This window comes from Lampetra planeri, unplaced genomic scaffold, assembly GCF_965212315.1.
Source record: "Lampetra planeri unplaced genomic scaffold, kcLamPlan1.2.h2 scaffold_182, whole genome shotgun sequence".
Lineage (NCBI taxonomy): Eukaryota > Metazoa > Chordata > Hyperoartia > Petromyzontiformes > Petromyzontidae > Lampetra > Lampetra planeri.
In genome coordinates this window covers 63914-89358 of record NW_027614562.1, presented here as the reverse complement: position 1 = coordinate 89358, position 25445 = coordinate 63914, and the positions used below count along the sequence as shown (strand labels likewise).

General features: G+C 57.0%; 2 protein-coding genes across 3 annotated transcripts in view; both read left to right on the top strand.

The window, feature by feature from the left end:
- Nucleotides 1-11997, top strand: part of LOC144739972 (E3 ubiquitin-protein ligase MGRN1-like) — a 59254-nt gene extending 47257 nt beyond the window's left edge. For both annotated transcript variants that reach the window (XM_078622858.1, XM_078622859.1), the window contains exons 14-19: nt 713-824; nt 1240-1397; nt 2366-2425; nt 6133-6166; nt 9500-9601; nt 11612-11997. In XM_078622858.1, the coding sequence (XP_078478984.1) occupies nt 713-824; nt 1240-1397; nt 2366-2425; nt 6133-6164 (362 nt within the window). In that variant the 3' untranslated portion in view covers nt 6165-6166; nt 9500-9601; nt 11612-11997. The remainder of the gene's footprint in view (nt 1-712; nt 825-1239; nt 1398-2365; nt 2426-6132; nt 6167-9499; nt 9602-11611) is intronic.
- On the top strand, nt 9277-15422 carry LOC144739971 (uncharacterized). The gene is made up of 5 exons (XM_078622857.1): nt 9277-9334; nt 9500-9601; nt 11612-11751; nt 14156-14923; nt 15020-15422. The coding sequence occupies exons 1-5, from the start codon at nt 9277-9279 to the stop codon at nt 15185-15187; spliced, it is 1236 nt and encodes a 411-aa protein (XP_078478983.1). The 3' UTR covers nt 15188-15422.
- The last annotated feature ends 10023 nt before the right edge of the window (nt 15423-25445 follow it).

The window sequence follows — 25445 nt, the reverse complement described above, 5'->3', positions numbered from 1 at the left end:
ACCCACTACAACATTTACAATTCGAGTGCCGTGACGTTTCGCCGGTAATTACAACAACAACAACAACCAGCAGCAGCAGCAGCATCATCGGGCGACAGCCACAGAGTCGTAGAGAAAATCCTCCTGCCGTTTCGGTCTTAAGTAGAGTGAAGGCGAGATGCGATGTCCTCACTTGTCGGTCAATCGGTTGCCATACAAATTACAATATAAAAAATAAATGAAAACAACTCAATAAAATCACGATGTTTTCGGACGCAACACAAGCGTCCTTCAACAGGTGGGGGACAACGTAGCGAAAACGCAAACCGCTTAAGTGTGTCTCGGAGATGGCTGTGACGAAAGCCTCCCAAGTCTCATCGATCGAACCTCGCGTCCCGACTTGCGCAAGTATGTGCGCTCGTTATAAATCGCGGTCATCGTCGTCGTCGTCGTCTTCGTTGTCATCGTCGTCGTCTTCGTTGTCATCGTCGTCATCGTCATCGTCGTCATCATCATCGTCATCATCATCGTCATCATCATCGTCGTCGTCGTCATCATCATCGTCGTCATCATCATCATCGTCATCATCATCGTCGTCATCGTCATCATCATCGTCATCATCGTCGTCATCGTCATCATCGTCGTCATCGTCATCATCGTCGTTATCGTCATCATCATCGTCATCTTCACAAGCGTTGAGGTTTGCCCCCCCCCCCCCCGCGGCCCGCAGCAGATCCCCGCCCTGTCGGTGGCCGGAGACCTGCTGGCGCTGCCCATGGCGTGCGGCGTGGAGAACTCCGCCTACACCTCGTCCTCCGCCTCCTCCACCGTCTCGTCCCCCGAGGGTGACTCGGACAGTCCCCCCCACCCTCACACCCCCAACCCCCCACCCACCCCCACCCCTGCCCCCCACCCACCACCACTGCCCCACACCCACCACCCACCACCCACTACCCCTGCCCCCCACCCCACCCTACCCCCCACCCACCACCCACAACCCCCTGCCCCACACCACCACCCCACCCACCACCCACCAACCCCCCTGCCAACCACCACCCCTGCCCCCCCACCCCTGCCCCCCGACCCACCCCACCCCCCACCCCACCCACCACCCCTGCCCCCCACCCACCCCACCCCACCCACCCACCCCACCCACCACCCCTGCCCCCCACCCCCCACTGCGACCCCCCACCCCCGTGCAGCGTCAACGTTGTCCCTGTTGTTGTTGTTGTTGTTGTTTACTTCCCATCGGCCGCCCAGTGGAGCCCATGAGCAGCAGCAGCAGCGGCGCTGGCGGCAGGCGGCAGCGGCACCGGCGGCTCCAGCGGCGCCCGCTCCTCCATGTCCGTCGCCTCCTCCACCAGCGGCGCTCGCACCAGGCCGACGGCGACGAGGAGAGCCCCACAGGCGGCGAGCCGGTGAGACGCGGGCGCCAGCGTGGGGGTCACGCAGCGTGGGGGTCACGCAGCGTGGGGGTCACACAGCGTGGGGGTCACGCAGCGTGGGGGTCACGCAGCGTGGGGGTCACGCAGCGTGGGGGGTCACGCAGCGTGGGGGTCACGCAGCGTGGGGGTCACGCAGCGTGGGGGTCACGCAGCGTGGGGGTCACGCAGCGTGGGGGGTCACGCAGCGTGGGGGTCACGCAGCGTGGGGGTCACGCAGCGTGGGGGTCACGCAGCGTGGGGGGTCACGCAGCGTGGGGGTTCACGCAGCGTGGGGGTCACGCAGCGTGGGGGTCACGCAGCGTGGGGGTCACGCAGCGTGGGGGTCCACGCAGCGTGGGGGTCACGCAGCGTGGGGGTCACGCAGCGTGGGGGTCACGCAGCGTGGGGGTCACGCAGCGTGGGGGTCACGCAGCGTGGGGGTCACGCAGCGTGGGGGTCACGCAGCGTGGGGGTCACGCAGCGTGGGGTCACGCAGCGTGGGGTCACGCAGCGTGGGGGTCACGCAGCGTGGGGGTCACGCAGCGTGGGGGTCACGCAGCGTGGGGGTCACGCAGCGTGGGGGTCACGCAGCGTGGGGGTCACGCAGCGTGGGGGTCACGCAGCGTGGGGGTCACGCAGCGTGGGGGTCACGCAGCGTGGGGGTCACGCAGCGTGGGGGTCACGCAGCGTGGGGGTCACGCAGCGTGGGGGTCACGCAGCGTGGGGGTCACGCAGCGTGGGGGTCACGCAGCGTGGGGGTCACCAGCGTGGGGGTCACGCAGCGTGGGGGTCACGCAGCGTGGGGGTCACGCAGCGTGGGGGTCACGCAGCGTGGGGGTCACGCAGCGTGGGGGTCACGCAGCGTGGGGGTCACGCAGCTTGGGGTCACGCAGCGTGGGGGTCACGCAGCGTGGGGGTCCGGTGTTGGTGAGCTGCATTGTGAGCGATGCGTTGCGTTGCAGACGGAGGGGCTCCGTGTCGGCTCCTTCCTGCCGGGCTCGCTGGGCACACGCGACGTGGAGGTGAATTAACCGCCCCCCCCAGCCCAACCGCACTGCCACCCATCCCACCCCCCCCAGCCCAACCGCACTGCCACCCATCCCCCCCAGCCCAACCGCACTGCCACCCATCCCACCCCCCCCCAGCCCAACCGCACTGCCACTCATCCCCCCCCCCCCAGCCCAACCGCACTGCCACCCATCCCACCCCCCCCCAGCCCAACCGCACTGCCACCCATCCCCCCCAGCCCAACCGCACTGCCACTCATCCCCCCCAGCCCAACCGCACTGCACCCATCCCCCCCAGCCCAACCACACTGCCACCCATCCCACCCCCCCCCAGCCCAACCGCACTGCCACCCATCCCACCCCCCTCAGCCCAACCGCACTGCCACCCATCCCACCCCCCCCCAGCCCAACCGCACTGCCACCCATCCCCCCAGCCCAACCGCACTGCCACTCATCCCCCCCCCCCCAGCCCAACCGCACTGCCACCCATCCCCACCCCCCCCAGCCCAACCGCACTGCCACCCATCCCCCCCCAGCCCAACCGCACTGCCACTCATCCCCCCCCCCCCAGCCCAACCGCACTGCCACCCATCCCCCCCAGCCCAACCACACTGCCACCCATCCCACCCCCCCCCCAGCCCAACCGCACTGCCACCCATCCCACCCCCCCCAGCCCAACCGCACTGCCACCCATCCCACCCCCCCCCCCAGCCCAACCGCACTGCCACCCATCCCCCCCAGCCCAACCGCACTGCCACTCATCCCCCCCCCCCCCCCCAGCCCAACCGCACTGCCACCCATCCCCCCCCAGCCCAACCACACTGCCACCCATCCCACCCCCCCCCAGCCCAACCGCACTGCCACCCATCCCACCCCCCCAGCCCAACCGCACTGCCACCCATCCCACCCCCCCCCAGCCCAACCGCACTGCCACCCATCCCCCCAGCCCAACCGCACTGCCACTCATCCCCCCCCCCCCCAGCCCAACCGCACTGCCACCCATCCCCCCCAGCCCAACCGCACTGCCACTCATCCCCCCCCCCCCCCCAGCCCAACCGCACTGCCACCCATCCCACCCCCCCCCAGCCCAACCGCACTGCCACCCATCCCCCCCAGCCCAACCGCACTGCCACTCATCCCCCCCCCCAGCCCAACCGCACTGCCACCCATCCCACCCCCCCCCCCAGCCCAACCGCACTGCCACCCATCCCCCCCAGCCCAACCGCACTGCCACTCATCCCCCCCCCCCCCCCCAGCCCAACCGCACTGCCACCCATCCCACCCCCCCCCAGCCCAACCGCACTGCCACCCATCCCCCCCAGCCCAACCGCACTGCCACTCATCCCCCCCCCCCCCAGCCCAACCGCACTGCCACCCATCCCACCCCCCCCCCCAGCCCAACCGCACTGCCACCCATCCCCCCCAGCCCAACCGCACTGCCACCCATCCCACCCCCCCCCCAGCCCAAATCTCACGCGACACTCGCGAATCGTCAATCAGCAGTCGACGGGGACGCGGCTTGACGATGCATTTATTATCTAAAAGCGTGTTCGTTCTTCTTGGCTCTTTCGGTAAAGTCACGTAGAAGGGAAGTAATAAAATAATAAAAATGAAACATAATAAAATACAATTCTCACGACGTTTCGGCCACAACGCAAGCAGCCGTCCTCAGGCGAAGAACAGGTCTGTCGGAAAGACAGCGTCTGAATGAAAGACAGCGTCTGAATGAAAGACAGCGTCTGAATGAAAGACGGCGTCTGAATGAAAGACGGCGTCTGAATGAAAGACAGCGTCTGAATGAAAGACAGCGTCTGAATGAAAGACGGCGTCTGAATGAAAGACGGCGTCTGAATGAAAGACAGCGTCTGAATGAAAGACAGCGTCTGAATGAAAGACGGCGTCTGAATGAAAGACAGCGTCTGAATGAAAGACAGCGTCTGAATGAAAGACAGCGTCTGAAGGAAAGACAGCGTCTGAATGAAAGACGGCGTCTGAATGAAAGACGGCGTCTGAATGAAAGACAGCGTCTGAATGAAAGACAGCGTCTGAATGAAAGACAGCGTCTGAATGAAAGACAGCGTCTGAATGAAAGACAGCGTCTGAATGAAAGACAGCGTCTGAATGAAAGACAGCGTCTGAATGAAAGACAGCGTCTGAATGAAAGACAGCGTCTGAATGAAAGACAGCGTTCTGAATGAAAGACAGCGTCTGAATGAAAGACAGCGTCTGAATGAAAGAGACAGCGTCTGAATGAAAGACAGCGTCTGAATGAAAGACAGCGTCTGAATGAAAGACAGCGTCTGAATGAAAGACAGCGTCTGAATGAAAGACAGCGTCTGAATGAAAGAGACAGCGTCTGAATGAAAGACAGAGTCTGAATGAAAGACAGCGTCTGAATGAAAGAGACAGCGTCTGAATGAAAGACAGCGTCTGAATGAAAGACAGCGTCTGAATGAAAGACAGCGTCTGAATGAAAGACGGCGTCTGAATGAAAGACAGCGTCTGAATGAAAGAGACAGCGTCTGAATGAAAGACAGCGTCTGAATGAAAGACAGCGTCTGAATGAAAGACAGCGTCTGAATGAAAGACAGCGTCTGAATGAAAGACAGCGTCTGAATGAAAGACAGCGTCTGAATGAAAGACAGCGTCTGAATGAAAGACGGCGTCTGAATGAAAGACAGCGTCTGAATGAAAGAGACAGCGTCTGAATGAAAGACAGCGTCTGAATGAAAGACAGCGTCTGAATGAAAGACAGCGTCTGAATGAAAGACAGCGTCTGAATGAAAGACAGCGTCTGAATGAAAGACGGCGTCTGAATGAAAGACGGCGTCTGAATGAAAGACAGCGTCTGAATGAAAGACGGCGTCTGAATGAAAGACAGCGTCTGAATGAAAGACAGCGTCTGAATGAAAGACAGCGTCTGAATGAAAGACAGCGTCTGAATGAAAGACAGCGTCTGAATGAAAGACGGCGTCTGAATGAAAGACAGCGTCTGAATGAAAGAGACAGCGTCTGAATGAAAGACAGCGTCTGAATGAAAGACAGCGTCTGAATGAAAGACAGCGTCTGAATGAAAGACAGCGTCTGAATGAAAGACAGCGTCTGAATGAAAGACGGCGTCTGAATGAAAGACGGCGTCTGAATGAAAGACAGCGTCTGAATGAAAGACAGCGTCTGAATGAAAGACAGGGTCTGAATGAACACCACCAAGCTTGGCAGCGTACATTTAAGCTGGGTTGGAGGGCGAAGGGCGCCTTGACAAAGGAATTTGCATATCAAGAGGAATTTCGCATATTTATGGGAAATGAAGATATGGGATTAGTCACTACTTGTGGAATGCGTAGGAGGTGGGGGGGGGGTCTCAAAGTCATATTATGCTCGTGCATTATATAGGATCCTTGAAACTGATATTTTTGTTTGCATTTTGACCACAACTATTGCGGTTAACGCACACGCACGATTCCTCGTAAAAAGGTTTCAATTTTGGTGCCAGAAAAAAGTGGAAAAAGCCCCCGTTTTTATATTTTGCCACTTGCAAAGAGTGGCAGGTCTAACGACGGATGTAAATTACCGTCACGGTGTTTTCCCGTCGGTCCGTGACCCGCGGAATTGTTTCCATTTTCCGAGCCGATCGCGTTGCCACCACCGCCGCCCCCCCCGTCGTCATGTGACCCCGGGTTCCGTGTCCCCCCCCGCCCCCGCCCCCCTCTCCAACTCCGCAGGGGAACGTTGTGGAAGTGGACTCGAGCGTTGAGGGTGAGTGGCGATTCCTGGATCCCACCCCGTGTGTGTGTGTGTGTCTCTGTCTCCGCTGCACCGCCCCTGGCACCGCGTCGCGCGGGTGACCTTCCAGATGGGTATCTCCGCGTTTCGCGACCCCCGCAGAGTCGGCGGGTCGCAATTCCACATTTTTACGGCGAGGGGAGAGGGGTGGGACGAGTTTCTCCGTGGGTCAACAGCAGAGGTCGCAACCGGGTACCTGATACCCGTACCCTACCCGATACCCGGCTACCCGTACCGGGTATGGGTACGGGTACCCGTTTGCGACCCTGGTGCGGCCGGGTACGGGTACGGGTAGGCCGTGAGTCACTAGTGAGTCACCGTTTGTCACTCATTTCCCAACGTCTTGTCTCTTCTCACAATTCAAGTTCCTAGAATCAACCCACTCTGCGCCTGCAACATGGCTTCATCCCACAGGTCACAATCGGGTACCCGATACCCGGGTACGGCCGGGTACGGGTAAGGAATCAAAACCCCGATTTAAAGCTTTCGTGACTGCAGGGATTCATCTTCTTGGTTCTTTCGGTAAAGTCACGTAGAATGGAAATAATAAAATAAAAAAAATAAAACATAATAAAATACAATTCTCACGACGTTTCGGCCACAACGCAAGCAGCCGTCCTCAGGTGTTCTTAAGAACAGGTCTGTCGAGAAGACAGAGTCTGAAAGCTTCAGACGCTGTCTTCTCGACAGACCTGTTCTTCTTAAAATAATTCTCACGACGTTTTGGCCACAACGCAAGCAGCCGTCCTCAGGTGTTCTTAAGAACAGGTCTGTCGAGAAGACAGAGTCTGAAAGCTTCAGACGCTGTCTTCTCGACAGACCTGTTCTTCACCTGAGGACGGCTGCTTGCGTGTTATGGCCGAAACGTCGTGAGAATTATTTTATTATGTTTTATTTTGATCATTTTATTATTTCCCTTCTACGTGACTTTACCGAAAGAACCAAGAAGATGAATCAAAACCCGTTTGCGACCTCTGGTCAACAGCTGTTGCTGAGGTGCTCGGCACAACTGGAGCCACCGACACCTCGGCTGAATCTCGCCAAGGGGCCGAAACCCATCGTCACGCAAACTCCTCCGTCCATCGTCACGGTGGATTTTTTGGCCGGCCATCGAACCAAGGCGGGGGGGGTCTCCGCATCGCGCGGCGCTTTCAGACGCGCCTCTGCGGCCGTCTGGAACGCTCTTCCTTACGATGTTAGGAAGCCACCGGAGCTCATCAAAATTGATTTCTTTCGAAATAATTTTTGTGTTTAGTTTGTCGTCCACAAAGACAAAGATCCCCCGTATAGTCTTAACAAACTGCAGGGGCAAGTGCTGTTAAGCGAGCAGCACCGATGAAGGCCGGCACGGCACACGAGGGGGTTGGGTGGCCAGCACCACGCCCGGCCGCCTTTGTCTCCCCAGTGGCGATGTTTACACATCGCGCCAGGTACTCATCTTGAGGCTGAGTCGACCTAGGGGAGGCCCAGGACCGGTTCAGATCATCGTCACCACCGGTGTTGGCCGTGAGCGGGAATCGAACTCGGGTCGCCGGGTTCGTAGCGCTCACCGCTACAGTACGTACATAACACCTGTAAGTGTCGATTTAAAGCTTTCATGACTGTAGGGATTCATCGTCTTGGTTCTTTCGGTAAAGTCACGTAGAAGGGAAATAATAAAATAATAACATATTATTTTATTATGTTATTATGCTTTTACTTTTATTATTTTATTATTTCCCTTCTACGTGACTTTACCGAAAGAACCAAGAAGACCTGTACGTGTGTTGAACTTCTTATCGCACCGCACGTAGCCAAACGTGCTCATCGGAGGTGCGGGGGATGGACAACACAAACTAAACGCGCGCAAAGCAGTTCTCAACAAATGGGTTTTCAATTTAGGATCTACCGCACAACGTGTCGGTAATCCGTCGAATTGGCGTTTGCTCTGTACCAGTTGAAAGGGTAAAAACCTACTACTATATTTTTGCCACTGGTAAAGGAGATGTCTCATAGTGTAAACGCTTACCCTGAGCTCTCAATACTCTGATAGTGCGCTGTTTTTGAGTTGTACGCCTTTTGGCGTCATCTGGTCCAACACCAATGGAGACTAGGCTCTAAGAAAAGCTGTCTCGGGTGTGGACCAATCTACTTCAAGGACAGTGCATATCATTATCATCATCATCAGAGTTGTTTCTTTTTGTTTGCATTTGACTGCTTGTGTTGTGGTTATTGCAAACATGATGCCTTATATAAAGGTGTCAGTTTTTGTACCAGTTTAAAGGGTAAAAACCTACTACTATATTGGCGTTTGCTGTTGCGGGTGGTGACGTATCCCTCGAAACTTCAGGCGTTGTCAAATTGATTTTGGTGAACCGGGAGTGAGAACTGATTAGCAAGAGTGACCTGGGCGTGTGTGCTGCGTGCATGCTTGTGGTCGCGTTTGTGTTTGCGCCGGGTGGCTAAAGCACAGCAAGTTGGCACAGTAGGGGGGCACAGGTGGTGCATCAGCCAGTCGTATCGGTCATCTCGGTCAGTCGACCCGTGGCACCTGCTGGGTCTGCCCCGTGACCTCCTGCCAGCGGGCGTTCGACACTTCACGTGGCCTCAAGGTGGACATGGCCTGGCACAAGCGTCGTGGTGACGTCACCGCCACTTAGTGGCGAATGGCGGTTGTTGTTGTTGTATCTGTCTGTGTGGGGGAGCGGTGGTGTAGCGGTTAGCGCGCTGCGCGTTGAACCTGGCGACCCGGGTTCGATTCCCGCTCACGGCTAACACCAGTGACGATTGTCTGAACCGGTCCTGGGCCTCCTCTAGGTCGACTCAGCCTTAAACGAGTACCCGGTGCGGTGTGTAAACATCGCCACTGGGGAGACAAAGGCGGTCGGGCGTGGTGCTGGCCACCCACCCCCTCGTGTACCGTTCCGGCCTTCATAGGTGCTCGCTAACAGCACTTGCCCCCACAGTCTGTTAAGGCTACACGGGGGATCTTTGTCTTTGTGTGTGTGTGGGGAGCGGTGGTGTAGCGGTTAACGCTCTGCGCTACGGAACCTCGGAGACCCGAGGTCAATCCCCCCCCCGCTCACGCTCAATAGCAGCGGAGAATGTTTGGACCGGCCCCAGGGCCTCCCTTAGGTTGCCTCAGCCTCGAACGAGTCCCTGGTGCGGTGTGTAAAACATCAGCACTGGGGAGACAAAGGCGGCCGGGCCTGGTGCTGGTCAACCCACCCCCTCGTGTGCCATGCTGTTGTTCCCGCTGCTCGCGAACAGCACTTGCCCCAACGGTCTGTTAAGGCTACACGGGGGACCTTTGTCTTTTATGAGCAGTGCTGCTGGAGGCGGGAGGTGGAAGCGCCGGGCTCTACGAGGTGGACAACGAGTCGCCCGGACTGCGGGCGGAGCTGGTGGACAACGTCGCTTGCCTGCCAGGTGCGTGTGAGGCAGTTGTCACACGCATCCGACACACCACGACAACAACAACAACAACAGCAACAACAACAACAACCGCCGGTCACCGCTAAGTGGCGGTGGTGTCACACGCAACCGACACACCACGACAACAACAACAACAACAACCGCCGTTCACCGCTAAGTGGCGGTGGTGTCACACGCAACCGACACACAACAACAACAGCAACAACAGCAACAACAACAACAACCGCCGGTCACCGCTAAGTGGCGGTGGTGTCACAACGGCGCTGATGTCGTGCGCTTTAAAACGATGAAACTTTTTATTACACGCTTTCAATTAACTCGCTCTCTCTGTTGTCGTTGTATCCTCAAATCTTGTAACTCAATTTTCACCCACTTCCCAATGTTGGTATCGACTGCAAACTTGGTATACTTATGTCATACTGATGACAATACTATATTCTATCATTAAAACTTTTTTTTTTAAACAATCTTTTTTACATGTTATGTTTTGGCTTGGGTCTAATCGTCCACGCTCAACTGACGTTGGCTGTAATTGGCCACGGTCCCTTACGTCGTGGCAAGCTTCGGGGCCACTTCCTGGAGTCGTGGAGTTCTTCCATTACCAGCACATTTCATAAAAGCGTGTTTTTAAAAAAGCTTTTTTTTTATTTTTTTATTTTACTTCACCAAGCGTAAGGCCCCCAATGAACTGCGACCGCCCCTGGCTTATCACGACACGATCGCTCAACGAAGTTGCCTTCTCATCGTCATCGCGTGGAGACTTAGATCGGCGGCCAAATATGCGTGACATTGATTCTAAATGCGGAGGGGGGTAAAAACCGGAGGACTTGGAGAAAAATCCACGCGGCAACGGGCTGCAATCGTCAGGGCCGGGATGGAACCCGCGACCTCCTGTACACCAGGCGGGAGGAGGTCACGGGACGCACCCAGCAGGTACCATGGGTTCACTTGAATCAGAATCTGTGTTCGGACTGCAGGAATCCCATGAGCTAGAAAGCTCCTTCTCACAGATGTCCAGTCGGCGTGGCAAATGCACCACCTGTGGTCTCCGCAGAGCAGCACTAGCCGTGCATGTTTCTCCAACACCAACACCAACACAACCGCCATTCGCCACCGTGCCAGGCCAGGTGCGCCATGAGGCTACGTGAAGTGTCGAAGGCTCGCTGACGGGAGGTCACGGGACAGACGCAGGTGCCATGGGTTGGCTGACTGAGATGACTGGCAGATGCACCAGCTGGTACACCGCCTACTGTGCCAACTTGCTGTGCTTTATCCACCCGGCGCTCCGCTCGTTGTTGTGAGCGTCGCTCCTCCGCCCTCCGTTGTTGTTGGAGGGCGACTGCCTCCAACTGCCCAGTAAGCAGCGTCCTTCACGAGCCTCCTCCACTGAGGCCGATCTTGACACCGCTGGTACCGGTCATCGGCAAGTCCACTCAGCTCCACGTCCTCCTGTACCACGTCACTCCATCTCGTCTCCAGCCCGTGCCGTGCCCGTTTAGCCCCGCCTATTCGGGCCAAACAGAAACTGCTTGGGCATGCGGTGGCTATGCATGCGGGCTACATGACCCAGCCAATGCAGCCTCGCCTGCCGGAGGAGCTCGCTGATGGGAATGTTTCCATATCTCTCAAGAATTTGTGAGCTTCTCGCACAATCCAGCCTGGTCAAACCCAGGATGGATCGTAGGCAGGCCAGCCTGAATGTTTCTAACCGGCGAAGATGCTCCATTGGAGATGGCTCCACGTTTCTCCGACACACACAAAGTCAAAGATCCCCCATAATGCCCTAACCAGGTGATGCATCTATCAGTCATCTGAGTCAGCAACCCATGGCACCCGAGTCTGTCCCGTCACCTCCTGCCAGCGGCGAGCATTCCGCACGTCACGTGATGTCCTCCAAGTGCACCTAGCCTGGCACGAGCACTGCGGTGACGTCACTTCGTGGCTACTGCCACCTGTCGTTGTTGTTGCTGTTGACGATGTTGTTGTTGTTGTTGTGTCTCTCAGGGTCTCTGCTTTGCCCGGAGCACATGGAGGGAGCGGTGGCGGTGGCGATGGTGGCAGTGGCCGGAGTCCCCATTACCAGCGCCCCCCTGTCGGCCTGCGGCGACGGAGAGTCTGGGCCACTCCTCACCGGGCCCATGGCTGTCTGAGCCACAACGGGGTCACGCGGGGGTCACGTGGGGTCACACGGGGTCACACGGGGGTTATACGGGGGTCACGCGGGGGTTACGCGGGGTCACGCGGGGTCACACGGGGGTCACACGGTAGCTAAAATTAAAAGGAAACTATTCGTTTTATTTTAACTGGGAAGGACCCCGCTGAGCTATAAAACTCAGAAGCGACCTGGCCACACACGGTAGCTCAACGGAGTGGCTTATCGCACGGACATTTGTAGCAGCCAAATGCACGAAACGCACGGCGATTCTAAATGTGTAGGGAAAAAAAACTGGAGGACCCGGAGAGAGAGAGAGAGACGCAAACTCCAAATATACGGCAGCAGACATCGTCAGGGTCGGGATCGAACCCGCGACCTCCTGTACACCAGGCGAGGTAGTTAACATCTCCTAGCCACCGTGATGATGATACGAGAGAGAGACACGCAAACTCCAATTATACAGCAGCAGGCAGAGTCGGGATCGAACCCACGACCTCCTGTACACCAGGCGAGGTAGTTAACATCTAGCCACCGTGATGATGATGAGAGAGAGAGACACGCAAACTCCAAATATACAGCAGCAGGCGTCAGGGTCGGGATCGAACCCACGACCTCCTGCGTACCAGGCGAGGTAGTTAACATCTCCTAGCCACCGTGGCACCCCCCATTAACACCCGGGGGGGGGGCAGCAACCACTACACTCACCACTAGTACACTCACCACTAGTACACTCACCACTACTACACTCACCACCACAACACTCACCACCACAACACTCACCACTACACTCACCACTAGTACACTCACCACTAGTACACTCACCACCACAACACTCACCACTAGTACACTCACCACTAGTACACTCACCACTAGTACACTCACCACTACTACACTCACCACCACAACACTCACCACTACACTCACCACTAGTACACTCACCACTAGTACACTCACCACCACAACACTCACCACTAGTACACTCACCACTACACTCACCACTACACTCACCACCACAACACTCACCACTACACTCACCACCACAACACTCACCACTAGTACACTCACCACAACACTCACCACTAGTACACTCACCACTACACTCACCACTAGTACACTCACCACTCGTACACTCACCACTACACTCACCACTACACTCACCACTAGTACACTCACCACTAGTACACTCACCACCACTACACTCACCACTACTACACTCACCACCACTACACTCACCACTAGTACACTCACCACTTCTACACTCACCACTAACACACTCACCACTACACTCACCACTAGTACACTCACCACTAGTACACTCACCACTAGTACACTCACCACTTCTACACTCACCACTACTACACTCACCACTACACTCACCACTACACTCACCACTACACTCACCACTAGTACACTCACCACTACACTCATCACTAGTACACTCACCACTAGTACACTCACCACTACACTCACCACTAGTACACTCACCACTAGTACACTCACCACTACACTCACCACTAGTACACTCACCACTACACTCACCACTAGTACACTCACCACTAGTACACTCACCACTACACTCACCACCACTACACTCACCACCACTACACTCACCACCACTACTCACCACTATACTCACCACCACTATTCACCACTACACTCACCACTACTACACTCACCACTAGTACACTCACCACCACTACACTCACCACTAGTACACTCACTAGCACACTCACCACTAGTACACTCACCACCACTACACTCACCACTAGCACACTCACCACTACATATCAGTGCCCTACCTCACTACACACCATTTCAGACCTCATTGCTCACAAACAAACAGATCAAACTAAATTTGCCCGTATTGAAACGGTTGTACGCCGTATAGAGCTGAACACTCAAATTCCCCTGTACAGGAATACGGACTTTGTGCTTAATCCGCATGTGTTGAGAGGCTGGTCATGTCGGATTATTTTAAACTTTCGCCCTCCCTTGCTGCACGCTTACCAAGCTGCTGCTGCTGCTGCTGTTGTTGTTGTTGTTGCAATTAACACTTAGCGAGGTGTCGGGCAGATCAAGGCTGCAGGCTTCCGATTCTCAGCACATCCACGTCTCCTGTGAGGTTAAGGTGGTGTCTGCGTGTGCGTGTGTCTCTGTGTGTCTGTGCGTGTGTGGGGGGAGTGGTGGTGTAGTGGTTAGCGCAACGATTCCCGCTCACGGCCAACACCGGTGGGTGACGATTATCTGAACCGGTCCTGGGCCTCCCCTAGGTCGACTCGGCCTCAAATGAGTACCTGGTGCGGTGTGTAGTAAACATCGCCACCGGGGAGACAAAGGCGGTCGGGTGTGGCGCGGGCCACCCACCCCCTCGTGTGTCGTGCCGGCCTTCATAGGTGTCGGCCTTCACAGGTGTCGGCCTTCACAGGCGTCGGCCTTCACAGGTGTCGGCCTTCACAGGTGTCGGCCTTCACAGGTGCCGGCCTTCACAGGTGCCGGCCTTCACATGTGCCGGCCTTCACAGGTGCCGGCCTTCACAGGCGCCGGCCTTCACAGGCGCCGGCCTTCACAGGCGCCGGCCTTCACAGGCGTCGGCCTTCACATGTGTCGGCCTTCACAGGTGTCGGCCTTCACAGGCGCCGGCCTTCACAGGCGCCGGCCTTCACAGGCGCCGGCCTTCACAGGTACCGGCCTTCACAGGTGTCGGCCTTCACAGGCGCCGGCCTTCACAGGCGCCGGCCTTCACAGGTGCCGGCCTTCACAGGTGCCGGCCTTCACAGGCGCCGGCCTTCACAGGCGCCGGCCTTCACAGGCGTCGGCCTTCACATGTGTCGGCCTTCACAGGCGCCGGCCTTCACAGGCGCCGGCCTTCACAGGCGCCGGCCTTCACAGGTACCGGCCTTCACAGGTGTCGGCCTTCACAGGCGCCGGCCTTCACAGGTGCCGGCCTTCACAGGTGCCGGCCTTCACAGGCGCCGGCCTTCACAGGCGTCGGCCTTCACAGGCGTCGGCCTCCACAGGCGCCGGCCTTCACAGGCGCCGGCCTTCACAGGCGCCGGCCTTCACAGGCGTCGGCCTTCACAGGCGTCGGCCTTCACATGTGCCGGCCTTCACAGGTGCCGGCCTTCACAGGTGCCGGCCTTCACAGGCGTCGGCCTTCACATGTGCCGGCCTTCACAGGCGCCGGCCTTCACAGGCGTCGGCCTTCACAGGCGCCGGCCTTCACAGGCGTCGGCCTTCACAGGCGCCGGCCTTCACAGGCGCCGGCCTTCACAGGTGCCGGCCTTCACAGGCGCTCACCCGCTAACAGCGCCGGCCACAACAGTCTCGTCACACCGCTGCCACAACAGGGATCTTTGTGGGTTAGCGCGTCTGGCCTGACCAAGCACCGGCGATCATCTGGACCGTTCCTGGGGGCCCTCCACTAGGTGGACTCGGCCTCAAATGAGTCCCTCTGCGCGGCGTGTGGGAGCATCGCCGAAGGGCGAGGCAAAGACGGCCGTCTGTGATGTGTGTCCGTACCGGCGTTCATAGGTGCTGCTGGCTAACAGCACTTGCCCCAGCAAGTCTGTTCAAGAGCTACCTGGGGCAGGGCACGTAGCATTTGATGTTGTAGCGGGGACCTAAATAGTGAAAAAAACGAATATTAAAAGACATTTTTAACTTGCATAGTAAAGTAATTGTATTTTTTTCGTTTGCTGCACAGACAGACAATACGGCAAATCGGTAACCTTGAACGCCCGGTCGTGCGTACAAGTTGAAGGGCGGTGTAGTACTATAGTAACAGAGCAAGTGCAGAATCACTGAAATATGAATTTATAGCTTGAAAGCGTTTAGCGCGGGGCCCTTGAAAGTGCGGGGCCCGTAGCTACTACTACACATGTAGTAGTAGCTACTACACGTGCAGCTACTACTACTACACGTGCAGCTACTACTACACATGTAGTAGTAGCTACTACATGTGTAGCAGCTACTACTACACATGTAGTAGTAGCTACTACTACATGTGTAGTAGCTACTACACGTGCAGCTACTACTACTACACGTGCAGCTACTACTACACATGTAGTAGTAGCTACTACACGTGCAGCTACTACTACTACACGTGCAGCTACTACTACACATGTAGCTACTACTACTACACGTGCAGCTACTACTACACATGTAGTAGTAGCTACTACATGTGTAGCAGCTACTACTACATGTGTAGCTACTACTACACATGTAGTAGTAGCTACTACATGTGTAGCAGCTACTACTACATGTGTAGCTACTACTACACATGTAGTAGTAGCTACTACATGTGTAGCAGCTACTACTACATGTGTAGTAGCTACTACATATGTAGCAGCTACTACTACATGTGTAGCTACTACTATACTACTGTTAAGTAGTTGTTGCTGTTGCAGACGGAGGTACTCGGAGACGGAGGTGAGTTAGGGGCTTCCGCCAGGGTTTATTAACAGGTATCACTATAAGGGTTCCCTCTTCACCCCTTCCACTATCCCCGTTCCTCCAGTGACCCCGCTTACGTCACGGGGTCTCCCTTAAATACCCTCTGAGGCGAGACGTCACGTGCACTGCCCGGCGCGTGCGACCCCACGTCCCGTGATGTCACAGCACCGGACAGCGCACGCGACGCCACCACTCTCCTCTACTCCTCTACATCACCCCCCCCCCGTGAAAAAAAACAGCCGACCCGGCTGCAAGCACCCCGCAAGCGGGGCCCCACACCGGACCGAAGACCGAATATTCACGAGTTCGTGTGCCTGAAGGTATAACCGGCTGCTAGAAACTAAACCTTAGGGCAGCACGGCCCCTCAAGCAGAACAGCAACAACAAAAAACAAGACAAATAGACCCCGAAGGCCTCATCCGCCGGATAGCGCCGAACGGGCGCCAGGGGCTGGGCCCGCTGAACGGCCATCAGGGCCGTCACCGGAGCCGCATCCCCCTCGAGCGGGTATGCGCTGCTGGCCCGCTCCCCCGTATGATGTCCGTCTCCCATGCAGGTGGCCCGTCAGCGGGCAACAGGCCCACCGCCGTGGCCTCCGGTGACCGGGGGGTCTCTGTCGGCCTCACTCGGGAGGGGCCTGGGGCCCCGGACCCGATGCCAAGGAGGGTCTAGGAGAAGGTGGAGTCCCTTTTCCAAAGGCCCCCGGGGCATTCCGGCAGCCCCGCTCAATGTGGCCCCGCTGACCACAGCGGAAGCAGGCCACCGTGTCCGCCTCCTGTGGACGGAAAGGTCCCGGCCGCCCCCGCTGCTCCGGACGGCGACCACCCGCCCCCCCTTCCTCGACGATCGGGCACCGCCAGGGCCGCGAGGGTGTCCACCCCCTGAGAGGTGACCCCCCCGTCCGGCGCCGGGACCCCCGCACACGCCGCCATCTGAGGCCGTTGGCGGAGGGAGAGGTGCGCCTGAATGTTTTCGGCGACCGCCAAGGATGTGATCTGCCGATCATTGTTGATCGACAGAGCAATTCCTAGCTCCCTTGCCAGGTCAAGCAGCTTCCCCAAGGCCATAGAATCAAGTGCCCTGCCGTACAGGTCAGGGTATGCAGCCTGTGCCAGGGCCAGGAGCGAGCAGCGGAAGGCCAGCGGCAGTTCCCCCTCCTCCCGCCGCCGCAATGAAAACTTTAGCTGCGCGGTGGACGGCGGCTCAAAAACGTTGGCCATTTGGATATAGGCCGCCGGGAGTGTAGCCCGATTGGCCGGATGGATGGACTTGAAGGCCTGCAGAGCCCTTTCGTCCAAGCAGGTCGGAAGCGCCGGCAAGGCCTCCTCCATGGACCAGCCGACCGACATGTATGCCGCGTCGAACCGGTCCTGGAAGGCCGACCAGTCGCCTCCTTGCGCGACAAACGGCGCAACGTCGGGTAACCGGCGCTGCCATTGGCCGCGCGGCGCCGCGAGGTGTGGAAGCCAAGCGGCACCTGCGGGCCACGCCGAAGACGCGGAAAGGTGCGGTGGTGCTGCGGCTCCCATGGGCCACGCCGTAGGCGCAGCGAATTGTGGCTGAGTTGCGGCCCCCATGGGCCACGCCGTAGACGCAGCAAAGTGCGGCTGAGTTGCGGCCCCCATGGGCCACGCCGTAGACGCAGCGAAGTGCGGCTGAGTTGCGGCCCCCATGGGCCACGCCGTAGATGCAGCGAGGTGTGAAGGCACCTGCGCTTTCGCGACCCACCTGTCAGCGGCGGCGTACGAAGCCACGGCGTCGTCCCGCAACGCGGCGAGGGACCACGGCGTTGCCGAAGACGCGGCGGTATAAATCGGGCCTGCAGCGGCCCCCGCGGCCCACCCCGCCGGCGCAGCGAGGTGCGGGACAGCGGCCGTAGCCGCGGCAACCTCTCGCGACGCAGCGAGGCACCACGGAGTTGCGGCCTCCCCGGGCCACGCCGAAGACGCGGCGGTATAACACGGAGCTGCGGCTGCCCCCGCGGCCCACCCCGCCGGCGCAGCGAGGTGCGGGACAGCGGCCGCAGCCGCCGCAACCTCTCGCGACGCGGCGAGGCACCACGGCGTTGCAGCCTCCATGGGCCACGCCGAAGACGCGGCGGTATAACACGGAGCCGCGGCGTCATCCATGACAAGGGACGCAGGCACGGCGAGGTGCAGAGCCGCGGCATCGCCGGTGGCCGGCCCCGTGAGCGCAGCGACAGGTGGAGCCGCGGCAGCACCCGCGGCCCATTCCGGCGGCACGGCGATGTACGGGGCAGCGGCAGCTGCCGCTGCCCACCCCGGCGGCCCGGCGAGGACGGCACGCGCGTACTTACCCGGGGCCCCCCCCGGCGGGCGCAGCTTGATGTAGAGCCGCGTCGTCGCCGGCGGCTGGTCCCGCAGGAGCGGCGTGCCGAGACACCCCGGCCGCGTCAGTGTAGAGACGCGGCGTCGCGGTCGCCATGGCAGCACCCGCGGCCCATTCCGGCGGCACGGCGATGTACGGGGCAGCGGCAGCCGCCGCTGCCCACCCCGGCTGCCCGGCGAGGACGGCACGCGCGTACTTACCCGGGGCCCCCCCCGGCGGGGCGCAGCTTGATGTAGGGCCGCGTCGTCGCCGGCGGCTGGTCCCGCAGGAGCGGCGTGCCGAGAAACCCCGGCCGCGTCGGTGGAGAGACGCGGGCGTCGCGGTCGCCATGGCAGCCATGTCCGCCGGCCGCCGCGTCGCAGCCGTAGTAGCGGCCGCATACGTCTCCCGAGCCAACATGGCCGCCGCGGATTGCGTCGCAGCCAACATGACGGCCATTTCCGGTGGAGCGGTCGCTGGGAAAACGGCGGCGCTTTCAACGTTGGCAGTTGACAGTTGCTCCCGTCTCGAGTGCGGGGCGGTTGGCTGCGTCCGTGCCTCCACCTCGGCCAACCTGACGGTCAGCTGCCCCACCGCCTGCAGGAGCTGGTGCAGCAGAGCTGCGGGGACGCTTTCCGTCTCTGGCGGCGGCGGTGAGCTGGCACTCCCCGCAGCCGAATCCTCCCGCTCCGGCCCGCTCGTTTCCATGGGGACCGTCACCGGGGGTCCCGGGCTCCGGGGTCACTGCTGGAGCCTCCTCTCCGCCTTCGGCACCCTCCAAGTCATGTGCCGGTGGGTTCTTACGCCGTGCGCCCGCTTTTGACATGTTGGCGACGGTGTAAACTTCTGACACCAGTTGTTAAGTAGTTGTTGCTGTTGCAGACGGAGGTACTCGGAGACGGAGGTGAGTTAGGGGCTTCCGCCAGGGTTTATTAACAGGTATCACTATAAGGGTTCCCTCTTCACCCCTTCCACTATCCCCGTTCCTCCAGTGACCCCGCTTACGTCACGGGGTCTCCCTTAAATACCCTCTGAGGCGAGACGTCACGTGCACTGCCCGGCGCGTGCGACCCCACGTCCCGTGATGTCACAGCACCGGACAGCGCACGCGACGCCACCACTCTCCTCTACTCCTCTACACTACTACTACATGTGTAGTAGTAGCTACACGTGTAGCAGCTGCTACACATGTAGTAGCTACTACACATGTAGCAGCTGCTACACGTGTACTATTACACATGTAGTAGCTACATATATAGCTATTACTACACGTGTAGCTACTACAAATGTAGATTTTTTTTTTCTGCTAGTATCATCCGGGGGGGTATTTGTGTGTTTGTGGGTGTGTTCAAACTTTGATGTTGTACTCTCATCCTTCACCTCTTAAAAAAAAAAAACTATATTATATTTATCACAACGTGTGCATCGGCGGGTGTTAGATTTTAACTTGTGTCAATCGGGTGGTGATGTGGATGTTGTTGTCACCGTGGCGGACTGTTGTAGCCGGTTTTGGGAGATTTAAAAAGTGTTGAAAAGACGAAACTCTATGCGAGAGAAAATATATTTGGTGTAAGACGATGACGTGATCATGGTAACACCTTGAAATAATGTTTGATGATTATAACTTCGCGTTTGTACCCATTTAAGTGTGTGCGTGTGTGTCATTGTTACGTATTCTTAGGTTTTTTCGGTAAAGTCACGTAGGTAAAACATCAAAATTAATAATAATATAAAATAAAGATCACGACGTTTCGGAGGCAACACAAGTCTCCGAAACGTCGTGATCTTTATTTTATTTTTTATTAATTTAGATGTTTTTACCTACGTGACTTTACCGAAAAAACCTAACAATACGAATCCTTGCAGTCACGAAAGCTTCAAATCTAGGGTCAGGGTTAGTTCATGTGGCTTCAAACAAACACACAGTAAACTCATCCTTTTGTATTATTGGTTATTTCAGTAAAGTCACGTAGATAGAAAACAAAAAATAAAAATAATGAAATAAAAATGTTAAGTAATAAAGAATAAAAAGAATACATTGAAAATAATAAAATAAAATTAAAACATGTTTTAAAAATAAATTGAAAATAATAAAAGCAACAAAAAAACACGACGTTTCGATCGCAATACAAGCGGTCTTCATCAGGCGGAGAAATGTTTTTATATTTTTTTGTTTTTGTTTTCTATCAACGTGACTTTACCGAAAAAACCTAAGAATACGAATCCTTGCAGTCACGAAAGCTTCAAATCTAGAATCATTGTTACGTATATGATGGTGGTGTTGGTGGTGGTAGGGGGGAGCGGTGGTGCAGTGGTTAGGCTCACTTTCGATTCGATTTAGGGGACGTCCATAAATGACGTCACGCACCTAGGGGGGGCGGTCAGATTTTTGTGACGATGTGTGACGTCACATCAAAATGTGCAACTTTAATAAATAAATATAGACAACGCGTTCTGCTTAATTAAATAGACCTTTTTTAATAAATGTTTTCTCCTACAACATCAGAGTGCAGCGCCACATTAAATACGCACTACAATGACAATAGTTTAAAGCGATTTGAAGCATGTTTTATTTGGGGGGGGGGGGGCAGAGCTTTGTGACGTCATATTTGAGGGGGGGGGGTCTGAATTTTTGTGACGCCGTGTGACTGGGGTGGGGTGGGGTCAAAAATCGTCCAAAATCGCGTGACGACCTCCTGCACACCAGGCGAGGTAGTTAACATCTCCCAGCCACCGTGTTGATGATGGGAGAGAGAGAGACACGCAAACTCCAAATATACAGCAGCAGGCGTCAGGGTCGGGATCAGACCCACGACCTGTAGACCAGGCGAGGTAGTTAACATCTCCTAGCCACCGTGATGATGATGAGAGAGAGAGAGAGACGCAAACTCCAAATATACAGCAGCAGGCGCCAGGGTCGGGATCAAACCCACAACCTCCTGTACACCAGGCGAGGTAGTTAACATCTCCTAGCCACCGTGATGATGATGAGAGAGAGAGACACGCAAACTCCAAATATACAGCAGCAGGCGTCAGGGTCGGCATCGAACCCACGACCTCCTGTACACCAGGCGAGGTAGTCAACATCTCCTAGGCAGACGAAGTCCCCCTCTATCACTGTCCCTCATTCCTCAATATTTCGTAGCACGCCTCTTGCCTTCTAAACAATTATATTACTTTGACAATTATATATATTTTTTTGTTAACCTAGCTAAGGGAATTGAGTGAAGGCGCTCTCTATATGAATATAAAACAGATTAGATTACATTCCCTTGGGCGTTAATTAAACATTGGTCTTCTTTTAGAGTTTGTCCAACATTGACGGAGTTCGATGTTGGTTCATGATGACGATGGTGGTGATGTTGATGATGGTGGTGAAGAGGATGGTGGTGGTGATGATGGTGGTGGTGATGATGATGATGACGGTGGTGATATTGATGATGGTGACGATGGCGGTAATGATGATGATGATGGTGGTGAAGATGATGGTGGTGGTGATGATGGTGGTGGTGATGATGATGGTGGTGGTGATGATGGTGGTGGTGGTGATGATGATGATGATGGTGGTGGTGGTGATGATGATGATGGTGGTGGTGATGACGATGGTGGTGGTGATGACGATGGTGGTGGTGATGATGATGATGGTGGTGGTGATGATGATGGTGGTGGTGATGATGACGATGATGATGGTGGTGGTGGTGATGATGACGCGCTAACATCACCGCGCTAACATGTGTGTGTGTCTGTGTGTGTCTGTGTGTGTGTCTGTGTGTGTCTGTGTGTGTCTGTGTGTGTGTGTGGGGGGAGCGGTGGTGTAGCGGTTAGCGCGCTGCGCTATGAACCCGGCGACCCAGAGTTCGATTCCCGCTCACGACCAACACCCAGTGACGATTATCTAAAACGGTCCTGGGCCTCCCCTAGGTCGACTCAGCCTCAAATGAGTACCTGGTGCGGTGTGTAAACATCGCCACCGGGGAGACAAAGGCGGTCGGGCGTGGTGCTGGTCACCCACTCCCTCTTGTGCCGTTTCGGCCTTCACAGGTGCTGCTCGCTAACAGCACTTGCCCCTACAGTCTGTTAAGGCTACACGGGGGGTCTTTGTCTTTGTGTGTGTGGTTTTTTTTTGAGTTCTGATTCGTGATCACAGCGACCGGTACATCTGTGGGACCCGCTGTGTTACCGCGTTCCCCCCCACCACCCCCCCACCACCACCCCCCACCACCACCCCCCACCACCACCACCCCCCACCACCCCCCACCACCCCCCACCACCACCCACCACCACCCCCCACCACCACCACCCCCCTACCACCCCCCACCACCACCCCCCACCACCACCACCCCCCTACCACCCCCCCCCCTTCTCCTTTGCATCCATCACTGAGCGCACAGCAACGCTGACGCCAGTGGAGGGGAGAGGAGTGGTGGTGGTGGTTTTTTGAGGGTTTCCCACGGGAAAGGGGTGGGTGGCGGTGGTGGTGATGGTGGGTGGGTGGTGGTGGTGATGGTGGGTGGATGGTGGTGGTGGTGGGTGGCGGTGGTGGTGATGGTGGGTGGGTGGTGGTGGTGATGGTGGGTGGATGGTGGTGGTGATGGTGGATGGGTGGTGGTGGTGGGTGGATGGTGGTGGTGATGGTGGGTGGGTGGTGGTGGTGATGGTGGGTGGGTGGGTGGTGGTGTTGATGGTGGGTGGGTGGTGGTGGTGGTGATGGTGGGTGGGTGGTGATGGTGGGTGGGTGGTGATGGTGGGTGGGTGGTGGTGATGGTGGGTGGGTGGTGATGGTGGGTGGGTGGTGATGGTGGGTGGGTGGGTGGTGATGGTGATGGTGGGTGGATGGTGGTGGTGGTGGGTGGCGGTGGTGGTAAGGGTGGGTAGTGGTGGTGTTGGGTGGTGGGTGGGTGGGTGGGTGGTGATGGTGGGTGGGTGGTGGTGTTGGGTAGATGGTGATGGTGATGATAGGTGAGTGGTGGTGGTGGGTGGTGTGGTGATGGTGGGTGGTAGTGATGGTGGGTGGTAGTGATGGTGGTGGTGATGGTGGGTGGTGGTGATGGTGGTGGTGATGGTGGTGGTGTTGGGTGGTGATGGTGGTGATGGTGGTGGTGATGGTGGTGATGGTGGTGGGTGGTGGTGATGGTGGTGGTGATGGTGGGTGGTGATGGTGGGTGGTGGTGGGTAGTGATGGTGGGTAGTGATGGTGGGTCGTGATGGTGGGTGGATGGTGGTGGTGGTGGGTGGTGGTGGGTGGGTGGTGATGGTGGGTGGGTGGTAATGGTGGGTGGCAATGGTGGGTGGTGGTGGTGGTGGGTAGTGATGGTGGGTCGTGATGGTGGGTGGATGGTGGTGGTGTTGGGTGGTGGTGGGTGGGTGGGTAGTGATGGTGGGTGGGTGGTAAATGGTGGGTGGTGATGGTGGGTGGTGATGGTGGGTGGTGGTGGGTAGTGATGGTGGGTCGTGATGGTGGGTGGATGGTGGTGGTGTTGGGTGGTGGTGGGTGGGTGGTGGTGGGTGGGTGGTAATGGTGGGTGGTGGTGGTGGTGGTGGTGGAGTGAGCATGCATGTGTAGTGGTGATACGTGCTGGGTGTATATGTCGTGTGCCAGCGCGTATGTACGGGTGTGTGTGTGGTGACGCGCGCTGACGGGGAGGAGCAGGCGTCAGTGCGCGGGTGGGGGTAGTGCTGCTGATTGGCTGTGTGCCGGTGACGCGCCCAGAGGGAGTGATCGGGTAGCAGCGCGGTGTGATAGTGGAAACACGCGCTGAGCGGAACCGGATCGTAGGGATAGCGCGTGGGGGATTGGGTAACTGAGGAGCGGTGCCGACGTTGAGGTCCGCATCCGCTCCGTCTCCCGGGAAGAAGGGGTATATAAGGTGATGCACAGAGGAGCAAGGGGCAGAAGTGGAACCATCTAAGAATGAAGACGAAGGTGTAGAGATAGAGCCCGGAGAGGAGAGAAATGGAGAGTAGAAGAGAGTAAGGTATAGTGTGTAGCCAGCGAGATAGAACGGTCTACACGAGCTGAGTAATGTATAGTGTGTAGCCAGCGAGATAGAAAGGTCTACACGAGCTGAGTAATGTATAGTGTGTAGCCAGCGAGATAGAAAGGTCTACACGAGCTGAGTAATGTATAGTGTGTAGCCAGCGAGATAGAAAGGTCTACACGAGCTGAGTAATGTATAGTGTGTAGCCAGCGAGATAGAAAGGTCTACACGAGCTGAGTAATGTATAGTGTGTAGCCAGCGAGATAGAAAGGTCTACACGAGCTGAGTAATGTATAGTGTGTAGCCAGCGAGATAGAAAGGTCTACACGAGCTGAGTAATGTATAGTGTGTAGCCAGCGAGATAGAAACGGTTCTGCACGAGCCGAGTATGCATACGGTGTAGCCAGCGAGAGAGAACGGTCTGCACGAGCCGAGTATGCATACGGTGTAGCCAGCGAGAGAGAACGGTCTGCACGAGCCGAGTATGCATACGGTGTAGCCAGCGAGAGAGAAGAGTGTAGCAGAGGCGCAGAGTCTACACGAGGCGAGAGAGGAGTGTAGCCGAGGCGCGGAGTCTACACGAGGCACAGAGAGCCGGCAGCACAGAATCCTGAGTCAAGAGAAGTGCGGTGTGAAGAAGAGAGGCCACGCGTTGTATTGTTACAAGTCAAGATTTAATAAAAGAAGTGTGTTCCCGTCAAGGAGTTTCCTGCCGTCATTTTCCAATACTTCACATGTACTGATTCCTCGTTAAATTTCAGAAGTGTGATATTTGGTGCGGAAAGTGAATATCGATCGATCAATCGATCAATCGATCGATCCACAATCACGAACAGCCTGCATCCAGGCGGTCAGGATCCGGGCGCTACCAACTTTTGCCCAAGCCCTGCGATCCTCCACATGTTAAGATGTTTTCAGCCAATTA